A 19,782-nucleotide genomic window follows, 5' to 3' on the forward strand; every position below is an offset into this window, starting at 1 on the left:
TATTTCCTTCTCTCCCTATAGAAACTTGCAGCTTTTAATCATAAATTTTAAATACAGTTTTGGAAAGATAAGAATTTATCTTTTCTCAGCAGCTCTCTTAGCTGAGCTCTTTGTAAACAATTGTATCGGCTTTAGCACCTTTCCCTGAAGTACCTTCATCATCATTGCGCTTTCTAGGTAGGTGTTTACTTTTCTCAGCTGTAATAGTTTTAGTGGGGGAAGATTTCTTTATTGTGAAAAGGCAACAATAATTGAAAAGCACAAGTAGAAGTGGGGTGACAATAAATTGAGAAACTTGTCACAAACCCTAATATAAAAAATAAGTAAGCATGGCTGAATGTAGGAATTAGCATATTGACAAACAAGAAATGAAACATTTTGTCTGAACGGCTCACATTTTTATCTTCATTGGAGGATTTTCCTTTACACTTGAATTATGAAGGTTGTTCAAGACAGTCTCAAAATTAATCCCTGTTCAGTGGGGACAACTGCAATGCTTCACAACACGTGGAGCATCAAGAGAAATAGGTGACCTAAAATAAAACTCGAAAAGTAAGTAAATTAGTTTCTGCAAGGAAAAATGTGTATCTGAGAAAGGAAAGCAGATGATGTGCTTACACTTTTGTAAGACCTCATTATGGTAAACGGCGCTGAGGCTATTGACACAAGGGCTCAAAGGAGCGGGAGGGAAGCTCGCTCAAGTGCGAATGAAGTTTATGCACCAGCCCGTCCTTTGCCTCTGAGGACGTAGAGCCTCCTCACCCATGCAAATACCGGAGCCCTTCGAAGGTTCGGGAGGCCGCAGCCGCTCGGTGCCCTGCCCCGCCCCGCGGGCAGCCCCAGGGCGGTGGCAGGCGCAGCCTCAGCCAGGAAGCCGCCAGCCCCAGGAAAAACCCCGGTCCCGGAGGCCGGGGCACTGCCCTGATTTGCCGCCAAAGAAACGCGATTTCCCGGCCGTGCCCAGCGGCAGCAGCCAGGAAGCGCCGGGCCCCGGGCCTGCAGCCTGCGAGTATCGGCCCTGTCGCCCCGCCCAGCGGGCGGTGAACTCGTTCCACCGGGCCCCGCCCCTTGCGCGCCACGCAGCGCAGGGAGGCGGGGCGGGGCCGGGCCGCAGAGCACGCCCAGAACGCACGAGCCGCCCCGCTCCGCCGGTGGCGTCGCGGGCGGCCGGCCAGGGGAAGTCGTGTGGGGATCAGAGCAGAGCGTTGCCGGGTGGGGGGTGTCGGGGCTGAGCTACCGATCCTCAGCCGATCCGTTGGGCGGAAACAGTCCTCCAGAGCGGCGGGGGACAAAGCGGAGGGAGGCGCGGAGCTCGCCCCTCCCCATCCCGGCGCCGACTGGGGCGGATGTGCTGTGGGTAGGCGGTGGCGGGGCCTGGGCCCGGTGAAGATGGATCTGGCGGGGACGATAATCCTGCTGTGCTCCTGCGCGGCGGGAGCCGGAGGTAAGGAGCGGCCGGGCCCGTTTGGCCCCGGGGGGCCCTGGCCTGCGGCCCTGGCTCGGGGCTGCCAGCCTTCCTCCCTCTCCCTTCCCCGCTGTGCGCCTCGAGGTTGGGGGTGGCGGGCCCCGTTCCCCGGGGCGCTGCGCCTCAGCGCCCCGGCGGCAGGCCGCGGCTGGGCCGCTGGCCGGGGATCTCTTCTCCGTCGCCCGCTCCCGGGCGCGGTCCGCACCGTTCTGCCCGGGCCCTCTTCCCCCGCCGCCTGGGGCCGGCCCGGCGCCCCCACCTTGTTCCCGGGACTTTTCCCCCCGCCGAGGACCGAGTCAGCTGTTCTCCCCTCCTTTCTTCTTCGGCCCCTGTCCCCCGCCGCGCTCGGCTGTGCCTTCCCCTGCCCGGTTCCCTGCTCTCGGTTCCGTTTCAGTCCCGCGGGACTTTCTTCACGGTCCCAGTAGCCGCTTCCCGGTTACATTCCTCCGCCCCGTACCTCGCCCGCGGACGGGGCCGGGCGGCGGCTCCGGGGAAGCTGGTGTGTGGGGAGAGGCGGCGGCAGGCCCCGCCGGCCGCTCCCGGGTGGGCCGGGAAGCTGCGCGCCGAGTGCGCGGGGGCGGCACGGCTGCCGCACAGGTGTCCCGCTGCCCGCGGAGCGGGGCACGCCCCAAACCTCGCCTTCCCCATGGCCGCTTCCCTGTCCCCGAAACCAGGAAGCACGGGTAGACGGAAAGTTCAGCTTGAGGAAATAAAAGACGAGCCCGGGTTTTTCCTGAAGTGGAGGGTCTCCGCTGTCTCGCAGGCCAGAGAAAAACATGCTTATGTTTATGGGGGACGTGGAACTTTTTGTAACGGCTGCCGTTATGAGTTGTTTTTCAGCATTAGGAAACTGTTAGGGTAGTTTCTTGACTGAGCCTGGTAATGTTTAATAGGTCAAGCCACGGTAGGGGAATAGTTTCAGATTTTTACAAGAAAAGACACTAGAAAAGGTGGACTTGTGCGGGTGTGCTGGGGAAGGATGGGCGGAGGACTTCCTCCTTTCCTTTGGTACCTCTCTTGCTTATCTGGGCTCTATCTGTGTGCGTCAGTACGTAGGTTTATTAGCAAAGAATCTATCCCTAAATCCTGGTCATTTTCATGTTCTCAAAGAGTAACATGAAAGTATGTGAAAACTTCATTAGGCTGTACATGTGGCTAAGCTGTGAGATAAAAAGCAAGCTGATTTGCATGGTCAGAAGTCATCCTGTTATTTGTATGATTAGGAGTGGCATACACAAAAGACTTTGACTTTTCCTGCAGATTCTTGTAAACTATCAAGATATTTCAGACTTAATTATTGGTATGCTTTCCAAGGCCTCTTTGTTTTCTGAACTGTGCTGGCACAGAATTAATTCAAAGTGATTCATTAACTAGTTGTGAGGGTTGTTTCTACCATTTAATTCTAGGCAGGCAAATATGCCTTAAAATCACAGTAAGCATGTAAAGTACTGTTCCCTGGATATATAGAAGCAAGTTCGTGAAGTGTATTTAATTTTATAAATTCACGTTAACTTTTTTCTTTGAGAGAAGAATGGGTACCTTCAATGTCTTTGGCACTAGGAAGCACACCTCACTGGCAGGTAACAGAAGCAGTTGTGTTTTGGTGTTTAGCGCTATGGGTAAATCTTTAAAGAAAGCTTAATAATGCTGGATAGAATCTAGAAATGATACGCATCTCCAGAATACCTTATGAAGCTTTTTTGGTAAAAGTCTCAACATAATTATGAAAGATTAATTCAACATAGTTACGATAACTTTTTAATATTAGAATTTTCTATTTCAACTGTGTTCACTTTTCTGGAGTTTCTTAAATATTGTAAATATTTTTATTTACTTTAAAATAGAGTTCTTCATTTACATGCTCTCCTTCTAGGCAGGCATTTGTTTGAAAAAGGGCAAGTGCATGATTCTATACAATGTTACTGTGAGAGCAGTGCAAACTGGAAACAGCTGAAAAAACCCAACACTTTACCGTGTTTCATTTGTGTACAGTGCATCTCATGCACATTGATTTTACACAAATTTTGAAGCTAAGTTATACTTATCTGTAAAGTTGTCTAGCTTTAAGCCGTATAGTTATTAAATAGTAAAAATTTTGAAAATTCCATTAACCTGCACTTTAAAAAAGAATAATGTTCTCTGTATGTCAGATCTAAGATTGAAATATTTCTATAAGATACCTGAGTTTGTTGAACTCTTCTTTCAGAATTACACAAGGCTTTGTGCCTCTATACTGTACATGGTATTGTAATAGTCTTTAGATACTTTCGATATAAAAGTATATATATTATAGATTAACAGAACCAATTGCAACTTTAGTTCACAGTTAAGTGTGAATCACAAAATCCATGTTTTAAAATATTAAGGTATAGCATAACTTAGATGGTTTATTTGAGGAGGAAGATTAGAGTGATTTAATACCTGAATGAAATCTCTTTGTTTTGATTGACAATTATTCTTTGGTAGTTTATATTATTCTTAATTATGTAAAAGGAACACAATCAAAGTGATCACTAGCATTGCTGCGCTAATGACTTGTACTGCAATGTCTGTATTATGCTGGTTTATAACCATCTGTGTGGTTTATAAAGACAAGTTATCAGCAATTTGGTTTAACAGGCCCTGAAACACATGCTTGATCAGGTTTTGGTATTAGATCACTTTTAGGGCTCTCTTAGATGTTTTTCTTTATTTGCTACCACTAAATAAATATGATCTTCATAAAACAAGTGGTCAAGTAGGTCAGTGTGAATACAGTTTCAATAATGTGAGAAGGAAAAGCCACACCAATTTTTTTTTTGTAAGTGGGCAAGTGTAGAATTTATCTCAAGTAGATACATATATCTTAGCTTCTAGTATATAGTGCATTGAATTTTAAGAATTCTTTTTTCATTAAAAAAAAAAAGGTGAATCTCGGCATTTTTGCCAATACCCTTGGAATTGCTTGACTTAAGGGATCTATTCAGTGCCTGGTGCTGCTAATAATTTTGACATGTATAAAGTGGTACTTAGTTTGGGCAATGTTATTTGCAGCTTTTAGTAGCATGCTTTGTTGCATATGATGAAGATACATGCAGGTATATTAAACAGTACTTAATTATCTATACATAATGATGTTCTTTGAGGAATGGAAATAACTGATAGAACCTTTCCATCTACCTGAGGGTCACTTAAAAAAATTAAAAAAAGGAGGGAAAGGGGAGTAGAAAATATCGAAAAGAGGACGAATGAGATCCCCAAAAAGCTTGTATTTAACAAGAGTGATCATGCTTTGGCTAGGCTGATCAGATACTGAATATTATTGCAAATCTATGACAAATTGTTTGTTTTCACTGGTACACAACACTCTTCTATGTTACTAGGACTTCCAAGTTGTATCTTGGTGTCTTGTGCTGCTGGATATTGTGGTGCTCCCATGCTCACCTATTTCCCAGTGAGCATGGGAGAAACTCTGTTTTTTTTCTGGACACATGGGGGAGTTGTGGGAAGGCGTTTAGGAGCTATTAGTGTCTGAGTGATTTAGTTTGCATCCTTGCTATAAATTGAGAAGAATACGAGGCTTCATTAGCATGGGACTCAGCCTCCAGCATTTATCTGGGGTTTAAAATAAAAATGTTACGAGTTTTATATGGCTGGATGAGACAGTGTCTGGTAAAGGCAGCTGTCAGATGGTTATTTCAGAAATGCCAATGGTAATTAAAAGTAAATAAAATCAGGTGGTTAGCAACTGGGAAATACCATTGCCCAAGAGCCTAAGATTGCAGTTTATTTTTGCTTTTAAAAGGATCTAAAGGTTCAGTTATGCAATATGGCAGAGCCACTGTAATGAGTTGCTGCTGTCTGGTGGTCCTGCCCTGGCTATACATTCCCACCTCTCCTCCTTCACTGCTTCTTCATGAGGAGCCATTTCAACCTGCTAATTTAAACACAGGAAAGTAATCACTTTGTGCCAGACATGTAACTTCCATTAGTTTATCGTGCAGACCCAAAACCAGTGGGGAGGAAGAGCTGAGACTTGCACAAGGTGTGGTGGAAGAGTACATCTGTGTAGTGCTTACACTGGTGGTGCTGTACTGTCTAACTGTGCCCTAAATGTGAGGTTTTCAGTGAAGGCAAATGATCCTGACTTGACTTTTTTGTTTACATGTTTTTCTTTCACCAAAAACTAACTTGACCGGAAGAGAAAGTATATTTTTCAGCTGAATCGGTTTTAGTGCCAACACAAGGGAAGAATAGAAATGGAGCAGATGAAAAAGGGCAGCGGGACCTGCCCTTCTGCTGGCAGTTATGAAACTGCAGCCTGAATAAACTCTTCAGTGAAATTCAAGTTGGGAGGTATATGGTAGGATTACTGCTTTCAATATACTTAAACACAGAAGTGCTAAATCTAAATACTGTGTACACTCTTTAATGTCCCATGTAAAGGGAGCAATCTTAAGAGAAACTCTACATTGAAAACAGCTTGAAGAAGTACAACTTCCTTTGTCATCTTAATTAAAATCATCATAATAATAATTCACTTAAAGATATTTATCATATCCTGGCATTTCAAATCTGTAAATAAGTGATGACACTTGCAGTAAAGAGTGGTCCAGTAAGTTAGACCGGCTGCTGAACATTTTCTGGTAGTCTATCAAGTTGTATTCTGTGCTTTTTTTTTCCGCACTAACAAACTTGAGTTGTATTTGAACTATTTGCCTGTGTCATGCAAGTCTTAATCTCAGTGGCGTAGTATAATCTTCACCCTTTAGAACAGTACATACTTGATTTATCTTCTTATGGGAAGTTAAATGTTGTCATCTTTTAACGTGACTAATAGATGTTTATGTTGACATTGGTAAACTTGCAGTACTGTTTATTACCAGTCTTCTTTCTGTGCATGAAGCTACCTTCTATGAGGATTTCCTCCATAATCTTCCCAGATACTGCGGTTAGTCTGATGAGCATGTAGATCTCCTGGTTCCCCTCCTTGAAGATAGGGATAATATTTGTCATCCAGTTGTCAGGATCCCCCCCTCATCACCATAACCTTTCAAAAAGGTGATAGAAAGCCTCAAAATGGCATCAGCCAGCTCCCTCAGCACCCTTGGATGCATCCCATCTGATCCCCTGGACTTCTGTATATCCAATTGGCTTAAGTGTTCCCTAACCCATTTCCTGTGCTGCAGACACTGTTTCACTCAGACTGGGAAGGTTTTGTCTGGGGGTGAAGGGAAAGTCTTGATAGTCTTCTCTGGGAAAATAACCATGATGAATGAACTGAACAGCAAATCATTTAGCATAGACCACCAAACAAGTGTTATATGTAGCTATTCAAGGTGTGCCAGGAAGCTTAGAGCTAAAATCCCACAGGTGATACATTTTACCCTTTGCCTAAGCGTAGTTAGAACGTGAGAATGTATGTCTCGGACTCCCTACGTGCCCAGTGGGATTTGTGTCCGTTCAGAAAGGCAACCGTAGATGCTTTCTTTATGACTCTCTAGGGATGCTGAAGAGCTGTAGACTGTCATACACAAAAATCTTTCACAGGGACTGTCACCTTGAGACATGTGTCTAAATGCTCTGCCTAACTCTGTTTAAAGACCTTCCTTGTATTTAGTTTTAAGCCTGTGAGAATAAAGCTTAATTCTTGGAGGGTTTTTATGCTAGGAAATGCCACATCTAGTTTAGCAAGTCTTTAGAAGACTATTCTGTCAGGTTCAAAAGTCATGCTCTTGACACTCTTGTCACTCTGATATCTGTATCCTAAAGCATTCCTGCCTGCTTGTTTAGTATTTAGGTGAAGTATAATGTTATTCCACTAGGTTGCCTAGAAAGACATCATGCCATCTTTGATGTTTGGTTGATGGCAACATGATACATGAAATTTGTGGAGCAGCTCCCTTAAACTATATCCTAATGGTCATGCTTCAGTGTTCCTTGCTGCAGGCTTCCTGATCATATTCTCATTTGAAAAGATCTTTGTTTTGCAGTCCCTATTAAAAAAAAAAAAAATAGTTTTTCAGTGACAACAAAATAACGACAGTAGTTTGTCACAGAGGTTGAGATCTGTGTGCGTGCTATTGTAATGATTTCTTGGGGTGCACTAATCTCAGATTCTGTGATAGACTTCTTCATTTTCAATGCAGAATCTTCTAATTAGAAAACTGGACCTAGCAGTACCTGCCTCATGTACCTCAGTAAAGTCTTCTTTCCACTTTAACAAACTCTTGCCACAGGATCCTGTAAATTCTTGTGTTACCAAGGTTGAGTTACTTATTAAGCTACCTTTGTGAAGAAGATCATCACTTTTGATATGCAGCAGGTTTTATTAGAATGAGATTGTGTATCAGTTGCAGACTTTGAACACTATGCAATGTTAACACTATACATGCTTGTGGGAAGTGAAAGTAAACGTAATTTTGAAACCTTGATTTTCAACACTGTCTGAAGTCTCTTTTTAGAAAAGCTATGAAATAGCATAAACTTATGCTGGGTGATACGCATCTGCTTTGGTTTAGGAACAGAAGAGCAGCAAGAGTGTTTGTGTTAAGTGTTCACTATGAGAGTACTTAAAACATAAGGAGTTCTTTAAGTTTTGAAGAAAGGGAAAAGAAATAGCATTGTTTCCGTATGTGATCACAGAAATTGTATACGTTTTGGTTAAGAAAAAGTGGATTTACTTAAAACCCTCTCTGCTTTTGCTTAGCAGACAGACCAGTTATAAGGCTTTTTAACGTCAGTAGTCTTTTTGTGTCTTGTCACAATAGTTAGGACTTAAAAACTGTTCTTTGTGACTCAGTTGAGTGCAGTCTATCAGTTTTCTACATGGTCATGACACTTGGATCAGGTGCAAAGTGTTATTGGGTCTTCAGTAAGTTGTCATGCTCTAAAACTTTTTTCTGGGTGTCTGAAGCTGTTCAAAGATTACCTTGCAATACTGAGGAAAAGAATGGCCTATAACAGTTTAAGGAATGCATTATTAGAAGCCTCCTACCACAGAAAAGTTGAAGATGATTTAAATTCTTAAATAGTCTTGGGATTATGGAGCATAGTTTACACATTCTGCAGTGTACTAGCTTCTTAGTTTTGATAAAGTTTTTATAAAGTGAGTTATTAGTGTCATATTCTAGATTTAGGTTAATTTTAAAATTAAAACTTTAGCTAAGTTTTAGCTTATGTCAGTTAATTTTGACACTTGCTTTCTTTAATGTTGACTCTTTTGGGTCATATACCTGGAATTGGAAAGCACATACTTGTAGTCAGGCTAATGTATCTTGTGCATCAGTTTGATATAACATGTGGAGTTGGGCTAATCTTGTTTGGTTGATAGAAGTTCTTGGGCCGTAGGAGGTGTTTCCGCTTCATTTTGTGCGATTATGTTGGAAGTGATTAGAGAAACATCAGCCGGGGAAAACATCCTTCACCCTCAAAATTCCTCATGCTGCTTGCTGAAACTTTGGCTTCATCCTGTGTCTTATTTGGATTAGAATTCGTGTAGACTTGATTAAATCACACATTTTGTAAATGTTTAAGACACCTAAGAGGCTTCTGGAAAGCTGGATGAGAATGGATGTGTATTTTGAGACTAAGAGCAAGGGGAATTTAGAATGAAGTTTTGTTATTGAACTGTATTTGCAGCCCAGGATGAAGAGTCAACATTTGCAGAAGCCTGCAGTACTGTAAGGAAATTTGAATGCGGTTTGTGTGCAGTATATCATTACTTGAATTTTAAGAAGATATGGCAATATCATCTTGTGCACATTGCTACTAAATGCAACCAATGCATTTGGAAGTGCTAATTTACTTAGTCATCTTTTGTGTTGCTCATTGAGCTTACCGGTGATCAGACACTCTAATCCCTTGAAAAGAAACAGAGGCAGTGAGAAATTTATGATATTAAAGACGACCCCAATGACAATAAATACAGGGAAAGGTAAATTTGTATTTTTGCTTACAAAATTGCATTTTTTAGTTCAATAACGAATTTATTTTTTTTCTTTGTGAAAATGTAACACTAATGAGGCAAAGCTTTGAGATGCACTTGTCTCATTGGGCCTCCCTGGACCTTGTCAGTATAGATAACTGAAGATAAATATTTCATGACACTTCAGAATTCTCACATTTAGGTTGGTCTGAGGTTAAACTGATGATGAAAGATCCTGTTTTTCCTTGCAGATTTAAGAATTCTGGAGAAAACCAGCAATTTTACTTTCTACTTGATCTCTCAAATGCTGCACTTCAGGGGGGAAAAAAAAAAGATGATAGCCCAAGTGAGGTTCTTGAAAAATCAAGCATAAACTGAATAATTTGTTCCCTTCCTTAAGGAAGAGGTTGAGGAAGAAGGGCTTTGAAGCTAGGTGAGGAGCCAGGAACAATGGGGCAAACACTTGCATAGACACAATTATAAAAAAAGTTACAAAGCGGAAAAGGAAAAATAAAAAGGTTTTTGTGTCCTTGAGGCAGAAACTGGTGCATTATACCATCGATTGTGGTTGCCCAACTTTCAGAATGTAGTGGTAAGTACTATGAAATGCAGTTCCTATGATATGGAAACAAATCTTACAGTTTTCATTAGGATATGTTTGAAGATTACTGATTCATCCTGGAACTGGAAAACCAGCAACTTGCATGTTCTGTATTCTAATTTCATGTTCTTAGTGTAGTTAAGATTGTGTTTGTATACAGCAGCCTTCCACAGACAATTCAGGTTTTACATCAGCTCTGTCACTTCATAAATGAAGTGACTGACAGTTGAATTTGTGTCCTTTTTGTGAAAGATGATGTGTTACAGCTAGTAAAAATTATGATGATACATATACTGAACTCAGTTTGTCTTTGTATCATCACATTGCACCTCAGTGAACTAAAAAGATAGGGCCGACTTGTTTCAATAGAAAAAATATAGTTTACTGAAACGTCATCTAAAATTTTTGGAATATGCTTTATCAAAGGGGTCATGTAAAGAAGAACTCATATGGTAATGTTTAATAAACATTGACAGTGCTGAAATATTCCTTCTACAAATACATTTGGCAATATATTGCTGTCACAGGCTGTTCAAAAGAAAACTTGACTTTTTGCATAATAACACTGTAAGAGATGGTGCTTACCTTTGAGTGATTTGATACACAAAGTAGTTTCTGTAATTAATAGTTGATTGTTCTTCAGAAGCAGTTGCTCCTATGGAGTTACAAGAGAAAGGAATTGATTGTTTGTTGTATAAAGTGTATAGAAGAATACTGCAAGGCTTTGTTGCAAACAGGGTCAATGTTTTCATGCTAGCTACTGATAAAAGTTATGTATCAAAACATGCAATTATTTCTTGGAGTTTTGAAACATTATACATCACTTAATATCTTTAATTCTTTGCTGGCTTTAATGTTTAGTACATCAAGAAACATGACATAATTTGGGTCATACATAATTTGTCTTTGAAACCAGAACCACTGAAATTATCTCACTCTTGACTGTAGATTATATAGTATAAATATCTATATTAATTCCTTATGATTGGATATTTTAAATAGAAACTGTTTAACAACTATTTTTCACTGTGTATGTAAAGCATAGTGTGTACTACTTCCATTGCAAAGACACAATGATTTGCATCACAAGTTGTGTTTTGGGGTTTGGGGGTTTTTGTTGTTGTTTGTTTTTTTCTCCACATTATTTTCTACTGTTGGAACATCTATCTCTTTTTGATCTCTGATCACAGTTACTGAATAACTTGATCTTAAAAATTCCTTCCACAACATCTGTGTTTGCTTTTGGCAAGTAGATGAAGTATTTTTCATGCGTAGTGTTCTAGTGCTGGTTCTTGATACAAAAACGTGCTAACACTTGCGAAGAGTATCAGTATTAAATGTGCAGAGGCAGGGGATGGAGACCTTGGTGGTGGTCAGGATATGAAAATGTACTTCTTGTGAAATATATGCTGTACTGTCAATTTATTGTGCATACATTTCTGTGATTGCTTGGTATATATTAACTAATGAGAAGGTGAATCCTGGCTGAAAACTCTGTTCTTAGAAGTGACCAAAATTAACCAAATGTCTGTAATGGACATAGTGGCTCCTTGTCTGGAGGAAAATAATGCTATGGTAACTTTTTTTAGTTTCAGTTCTTATGATTGCTGTCCTGTTGACTGTTTGGTAGGCAGAAGTACCTCTTAGCAGTGTATGTGCCAGGTGTCTGGGCAGCACAAGGAGTTTTCTATTCTGTTATTGACCTACTAATAATAATCTTGGAGTGAAAAATACTGTTATAGTAAAATGTCTAATGTAAACACAGAGCATATATTGTGGTCCTCTGTACTTATAGATCTATGAAGAGCTATCAAATGCTAGTGCCTCTGATCAGTTCTGCATGTCCCTTCCTCCATCAGGATGGGAGGACCAAAATCTTTCCCTGTTTTGTCATGCACTCTTAATGCGGATCAGAAATATTACCTTAGAAGGAAGTATTCAAAATAGACCAAACTGAATCTATGTCTTTGGAGACACAGCTTTAAAAAAAACTTTTCCATGTGATAGAACATTCCATGTGATCCAAATGTTGTGTTGCTAGGTGGCATGATTTGCCCTTAGTTTTTCTGGATATTTGGCATGTGGAATATGAACATTCTGAGCAGCTACTTTGGTGTTACGAGTGCAGAGTAAAGCTGGAAGTACAATTCCTCTAGGGAACCAGAAGAAAGATGTTCAGCTGTTGCACTTCTTGTGTTTGGATCAGGAGTGCATTTCTGAAACATCTCTCAAGCATTCCTGTCTACAATGATGTAGTTTGCATTGTGGAGTAGTTTTGGAGTAAATGAACTATACTGATTTTGATTGAAATTAAAGTGGAAGATGCCTTCCAAGGTCCACCTAATGCACTCTAACTGCAAGTGCATGTTCAGTTTGTGGGACCAGAGTAGAATGAATATGAAGTGTACGAGGGAGAAAAGAAAGCTGAAGTGCGTATAGTGTCAAAGTTGGGTCCTCATCACCAACTGTTTTGCACCACAGATCTGCGTACCTGGTGGTGTTGTAACCTTAGTAATTTCTCAGACATGTTAAACCTTACTCTTTTCCTCTTTTCAGGCCAGTATGGAAATCCTCTAAATAAGTACATTAGACATTATGAAGGATTGTCTTACGATGTGGATTTGTTACACCAAAAACACCAGCGTGCCAAAAGAGCAGTATCGCATGAAGATCAGTTCTTGCACCTAGATTTTCATGCTCATGGAAGGTTAGTAATATTTTAAAAGGTATTTTGTTTTAAATATGTTATTCATATGTGTTTTAATTATAGTGAAATGTAAGTGGTGAATTGCAGTCATCAAACTAATGTTAGCTAGAATACACTAAAATGCAGTGTTTACAGTTTCTATGAAGTATTTGCTCTGATGTCCAGTATAAGTCTGAAATTGTTGCTTGTAATCACTCATTCAAACTTCTGATGGTAACTATCAATGCACTTTGAAGCTTAAACAATGGAAGTGTACTGGGAACAGAGTGGTAGTTCATTCTGAGTTTATAATGCAGCTTTGGCTTTTTTTTTCTTTAACAAAAATTATGCCAAACTGCCCAAGGAGATTTAATTGAGAAAAAGTAAGTTTTCAAATTGCATTTGAAACTACAAAATAGGCCAAAAAAGTGTTTCGTTTCATGTGTAATGGTGTCATCTGTTTTGTGTGCTATTGTGGAAGTTAGCAATTATTTTACATGGGGAAATATAATTGCTTTTACAGGACTTGCTTTGACTTGCATTTAATGTGTGATTGTAAGATCCAGTGCAAAAGTTAGATATTCAGTGTGAGCTACTGAAGTATAATTTGTGGGTTTCACTTAGGAAGATCGCTTTGTATTTAAGAATTGACTGCTTTTTATATAACCGAGGAGAAGCAGGAAGGAAGTTAAAATATTTGTGTTTGTATCTTTTTTTTCTTGGACTCCCTCCTTTACAGCACTGCTGTCTTAATATATTTTAGGAATATGTACTGCCATTGCTTTTCTAATTAATTTTAACTGAAATAATTAGAACTTGATAAATAATTGCTAGCTATACGTAGAAATACAGGAAGTTTGATAGATCAAAGGTAAAACCAGGTCTTCTGAATGTGTTTGGAATATTGTTTTACGAGTAAGTGTTCTGCTTCTGTGCCAGCTTGTAATTTCTTCAGGGAATGAAGTGTTGCTACTGGAGATGTATGGTATAATGACTGAATTTCAGTGCATGTTCCCAGAAAGTTAGCATTGTATTTGTAACTGCTGTAGAACTGCAACCCAAATTGTGAATTTTAAGTCCTGTCCTTAAAACCACATTTTTTGGGGTGATTTTTAGTCCAGGGAATTTTATTATTTAAAGAAGAGTCATATTGCTGCTGTAGCTTCACAGGCAATCTCTAGTCTTCACTATTAAATTGTTCTAATAAAGACAACTGCAGAGTAGAGTGTTTCAGAGGCTCCTCGTATTGTAAACCTCTCCACGTTTAAATTAAATCTCCAGCAAGATTGCAAGACAGGGAAGTTCAGTTTCAGTCTAATGCTGCCACACTTAAGCTGCAGCCTGATGGTTAATGTAGGCTTACCAAAGTGTGTACTGCTGCAGAGAGGAACAGGCCTGACTGTGTTCCCAGTATCGTCTTTCTGCTGGCACTAGTATTCTTAAAACCATGCAAGAATAGGATGTGGGAACTGATCCAGCTGAAAATTATTTGGCAAAAAAAATAAATCAGTTTGGCTTGAAGGGGTGATGGAGGGAGGATGAGACCATTCTTTCTGAGAGCAGTCCACATTTCAGTCCACTTGAGCAGGTTCATCTTGTTATTGGTAAAGATTCCATAATACTCTTCTGTAAAGTAGAGCTCTTAGACTGCACAGGCTAAGCTATCTGTGTTAATAAGGTGGGCTGAAAATCCTTATCATATAAAAATGTTAATCATACTTACGATAGTGAGGTCTGAAAAAGATTTCCTGTTTTACTTCATGGATCTTAGTCACACCAGACCTTAGACAAACAGTTTTATAAAAATTTTGATAACAGCTACTATTCCTCATGAATAAAGTGGAGTTTGTATCTGGAATTGATTCTAAATCCCTATGCTCTGAGGTTCAAATCCATCGTTAACTGAGGAGGCTGAATGGAAACTTACTATAAGGTCAAACCAGTCCATAATTTAGGGTTTTGGTATTTTTGTGTGATACATCTAACACTTCCTGCCAAAGAGAGGGTAGTTGACAAGCTGTAAATTTAGTCCACAAATTCCTGTTAATAGGTCTGAGTATGTTCTTAAAAAATATTTTCATTTTTCTTTAAATGTGTATTAGGAAGAATCCAGTGAATTATGTTTTACTTCATACAGTCTATTTAGTAGCTTTGAAGGTGTGCAGCAGTTCGAAAAACTGCATAAATAGGATTGCCTTTTTGTAGTTGCAGCTAGTTTATTGTGAATAACTATTTGTAAGTGACGTATGTCATCACTGAGAATGACAATGTTAAAACTTTTCTATCAAAATTCTAATTACTTTATGCTAAGGTAGGAAATAAAGCCTTTGCAAAATTTTTTTATACTTAAATTATTTAGATTTAGCTCATGGACTCTTAAAATGCTGTTGTATTTAAATACAGGTAATGAAACTTAAAGACATTCAGTCAACATGAGATTTGAGATTCTGAAAATTTAAACCTGTTTTTTTGAATGACCTTATGCAAAATGGTTAGTTAAGACTTTGTTCAGGTGTAGTGGTTTACTGGCATATAGCTGTCCAACTTGCAAACTTGCATCTCCTTAACTTAATAAAGATATTGAACAGCTGCTGCTTATGAGTACTGAAATGGTAATCTTCTGTTTTGAGTTGGCTTCTGATGAAATGACTGTCTTCTGTAGCCAGGAAAAGCTGTCCTAATATTTACTGCCATTCCCTGCTTGCAACAGCAAATGAAGCTAGCTGGACCACAACAGTTCTTACACTGTATCTCTGGTACCAGTTTGACCTTTAAAAACTTAATCTTTCCATTTGTGCCAGAGGAAGCACCTGTTGGTCATGTGGCCAGTCAAGATGGAAAAGTGATTTGGCTGGTTATTTTTCAGCCAGAATAATTTGTCATTCAATTCAGTATATAAGCAGACTTGCTGTAAGAAAGGGTGTAGAAATAAGCAGAAGTGATAAGAGGGAAGATGGAATACTACCCTTTCCAACAGCAGTGCTGGCATATGCCAGATCAGCATTCATCAAACTTAGTTTCATTGTCCAGAAAACAGCTGGCAGCTACGAGAATTTTATGATTATGTCAGTAGCATCTGTTCTTTTCAGTAGAATGTTTGGATTTAAGAATGGTATTTCATAGTACCCTTTTGTTGAAAAAGGAAAAAATTGAAATTGAAATATTATATATTTATACCAAGTTGAAGTGACCATTTAACCATCGGCTCATAACAGTTTAATAATGAAATAGATACTGTAATGATAGAATTAAACCCAAAACTACCTTTTTTTCACACCAGAGTTGGTAGGTCTGTAAATGGGTGTGTAACATGCCATCATTGAGAAATCGTGTCTTATTTAACCTTCATCTGAAAGTTAAGTGCTACCAGTATACTGTTAAGAACAGAAATTTTTCAAAATTTTTGTTGTTGGGTAATCTAAAATACAACTTGTTATGGCAGATGTAATGAATTAAACCAAACCAGCCACTATTCAATGCTGAAACACTAGCTTAATAGGGCTGTTAAAATTGCTGAAACTAAGCTATGGATACCTATTAATTTTTTGGAATCATAAACCATGTAGTTTAGATGAGTTGACATTATTTTTTCACCAGTGGTGCAAAATATACTCATTTCTAAAATACTTCAAATTGGAAGGAATATGAAGTTTTAAAAGAATCCTGGTTATGTATCATAGCTCTTCTACTTGCTGGTTTATACTGAGTGTTTTAGTGTGAGTCGATTTAAGGTGCCCTTTGAGTCCAGGGAAGGTTCATAAAAAGGTAATGAATGCACAGTGTTATACCAGGAACTTACTTGGTTAATGTTAAAGTAGCTTTTGAACCCACTCCACGAGCCCCACCCTCAGCCAAAAAACCCCCACAAAACCAACCCCAAAACACATGAAATGATTCATAGAAGAGAAATGCCTTTGGCACCGCCTTGAGGTACAGCAAAGGAATTTAATATGGCATAACTTTCTCTTGCATGTCAAAGTAATGTGAGTAGTTTTGAAAATGAAGTTGGGAGATCACTAAAACTGATATTGTATTTTATATCCAGTTTTGACTTAGTCACAAAATGTGTACTTGCACTTGTTCACTTACTGAACACAATCCTTCCCGTTCAGAGAAGTTGGAAAGTTGTTTTCTTCACTCTTTCAGTATAAACATTTGCAATATATTAATCATAGAACATCTTAAACTGAATTCCTGTCAACTGTAGAATGTCAGAAATATACTGGATACTTCATTCCCAGTGATTTCATTTTGAGGACAGAGCTTGAAAAACTTGCCTGACATCTGACGTTCTCTGAACTATACCTTTTTACCTAATGACAAAACTGTGAATTCCTGTGAGACCCTGTTGCCTTCAGAAGAATACAGGAACTGCATCTATGTAGTGTTTAACTATACTGACAGTCAGCTCTTTTACTTAATGCATTCCTAATAACTTACACTTTCTAATTTTTTCTTAATTTGTCCTGTTAATCACCCATCCACACCCACTGCCATTCTTTCTCCTGCATTAGTTGATGACTCTTGTAGGCAACTTTCCCAAGCACAACTTGAGTCAACAGTTGAATTTTCAAGTGGTACTTGAACACATAACACTTGCTTATTACTAAATTAAAGATACATTGAGAACTTCTTTCAGATGTTTTGCAGTTTAGCTACAGTTTTCCTTAGATTTTTACTTAAAATTTTATTTAAAAAAAAATACTGTAAGTTGTTACATTCAGACATGTTTGTTGGAATATATAGTCTATACATGAACCTTATAATAGGAAAACTGTTACTGAAAATGCTTGCAACATCCCTTCTTTGTAAGCCATTCAAATGACTTTTTGTACGATTCTGCTTGTGAATATTACAGCATTCACTTGTTGAATATTGTTAGGTTGTTCTGTAAAATCTGACATAGTTTAAAAATATGGGCTTCACTAATAAAAATGTTTTGCCATGTATTAATTTGGGCTTACAAGTCACAGCTGCCAAATCAAGATTCTTTTAGCCCAGCATATTCAAATCTTAAAAACTAACTCAGTATACGGTTAAAATCATATAAATATTAAATGATTATGTCAGTTGGTGCAACTAGAATAACCTATTCTTCAGCATCAACCACCTTATACAGTTCACTTGGACTCGAAAGTACTTTATTCCGCTGTGCTCCACAATATAATAGACTATTACATTTTTTAGATCGGTCTGCATAAATGCTTGCAGAGGTTTCACTTATGATAGTCAGAAACTAGAATACCTTCTAACTAATGATGAAGCTTTGCTTCCACTGTATTAAAAATCAGTGATACTGGTCATCTGTAGTGATTTTTGGTGACCATAAGACATTTTATTTCTCTTATTTTCTTATTCACCAGAATGTTCTTGCCTGCTGTTCTGCGTCACTTCAAGGACATACCCCTATGTATCCAAAAGACAGCAGAGCTGGATGTATGCTAACTTTAGAACTACAACAATAGGTGGATTTTGGAGGGGAGGAAGTTTAGAAAAAGCTTATTATTCTGTCCTTCTTGGGTTTGTATGGGGAGGAGAGGAAGGAGAAGAATTTTTTTGTCTTCATGGTTCTGTATAAAAAGGCTAATAGAGTGGATATGCCTAATGTGGCAAGTCCAGTGGACATCAAGTCTTGGTTATTATTACTTAAAATAATTTGACAGCTAAAGGGCCTATCAGTGCTTTCAAGTGACAAAAAAAAAGCACCTCCTATGTTGGTGCTTGTACATAAAGCAGTTTTATCTTGCAGAGAGTTGGGAAGCAGGGGCCTGAGTTCTTGCTCATTTTAAAAATAAAGTTAATGGAAAAAATACTTTCGAGGCTGGATCTGTGGGTTAAATGCTTTGCATTTTACGTGTTTAAATACAGTGAGCTGGAATATGTGTAGCCCTCAGGAAAAAAGGCATTTAGTCTTTTGCTTGTGTTTGTCTAGGAAATGCCTGGTACAGTGGTATCGGACTGGTGAGACTGCCCAGCTGAGGCATGGGGTTTCCCAGCCATGCTGCTAAAATTAGTATTAGTGCTTTAGAAGTTTGCTTCTTGGCCAACAAACTTTAGTAGACATAGCCATGTTCTTAAAATGAAAAACAGTAGACTTAAATGAAAGTACTTAAGCTAAGTGCTTTGTATGTATTCATATTATCAGTTAGCACATTTCTTTCCAGTCTCTGTTTCACTAAGAAAATTGCTTTCTAGACTAGTTTCTTGGTTTGAATTAATGTAGTAACTTTGATACCTTGTGATTTTATTCTAGTATATCCTTGCCTGTTTTCTTTTTTTGATCTCATGTTTTTGAATTATGCTAGAACATGGCACTGTATTCAACTTTATGTAAATACCAATGAGAAGGTTATTTTGCATAAACAGGAAACCAAGTAACAGAATCTGCACTTTCCAAAGAAGTTTTACTGAAAGGATAAAAAAAAATCAACCCTGGATGAAGACTATTCTGCTCTTAAAATCTGCACACCATACTTTTCAGGACAGAGAGACTTGACTGACTGACTTAGAGTGTAAATTAACCAACATGTAACTACTTGTAATTCTACTTGGATGGTTTCTGTTATCTGAGCTAGCTTATGTGTTTGCAGCTATGCATATCAAGAATAATCAGTGGCAAATTGTTTAGGATGAAGGCTGCATCCTCAGTTGTGTTCTTCTGGAATAACAAGCTTAGCAAGTCTGACTTCTGAAGGTCAGGGAAGAAATCTCTGAACAATCACAAGTGCCACCCTAGAGGTATGGATGGAAAGCAAACATGAACTGCAAGCATTGTACCTGGGATTGCTGAGCGTTGCAACGCTGTGGAAATTGATTTTAGATAAATACTTACTAGAGGATGATATTCTCTATCTGCATCTAGGTGGGTAATAGAAAAAATTATAAACGTGGAGACCCTGTCATGTGCTGTTTCAAAGATGTTTTCTTTAGTGTCAGTAGCAGTACCATGGGAATTGTCAGTTAAATGATGATGGAATATGTTGTGTGGGTTTAATAGTAAGTGAAAATGGTATAAAAAATAATAATGTCCATGAGTGTCATGGTTCTGTAGACTTAGCTTATGAATAGTTTAAACCTAGCATTAAGTTGTTAAGCTGTCTTCTATTTAACATAGGTCAGGGTTG

General features: G+C 38.9%; 1 protein-coding gene across 1 annotated transcript in view; it reads left to right on the forward strand.

Annotated features, from left to right (window-relative positions):
• Window positions 1-1,156: 1,156 nt before the first annotated feature.
• The window catches only part of ADAM10 (ADAM metallopeptidase domain 10), a 51,101-nt gene continuing 32,475 nt past the window's right edge, over window positions 1,157-19,782 (forward strand). The window contains 2 exon segments of the mRNA XM_075765014.1: window positions 1,157-1,444; window positions 12,529-12,679. Of these exon segments, the coding sequence (XP_075621129.1) occupies window positions 1,390-1,444; window positions 12,529-12,679 (206 nt within the window). The 5' untranslated portion in view covers window positions 1,157-1,389.

This window comes from Balearica regulorum, chromosome 12 (assembly GCF_011004875.1).
Source record: "Balearica regulorum gibbericeps isolate bBalReg1 chromosome 12, bBalReg1.pri, whole genome shotgun sequence".
NCBI classification, from domain to species: Eukaryota; Metazoa; Chordata; class Aves; order Gruiformes; family Gruidae; genus Balearica; species Balearica regulorum.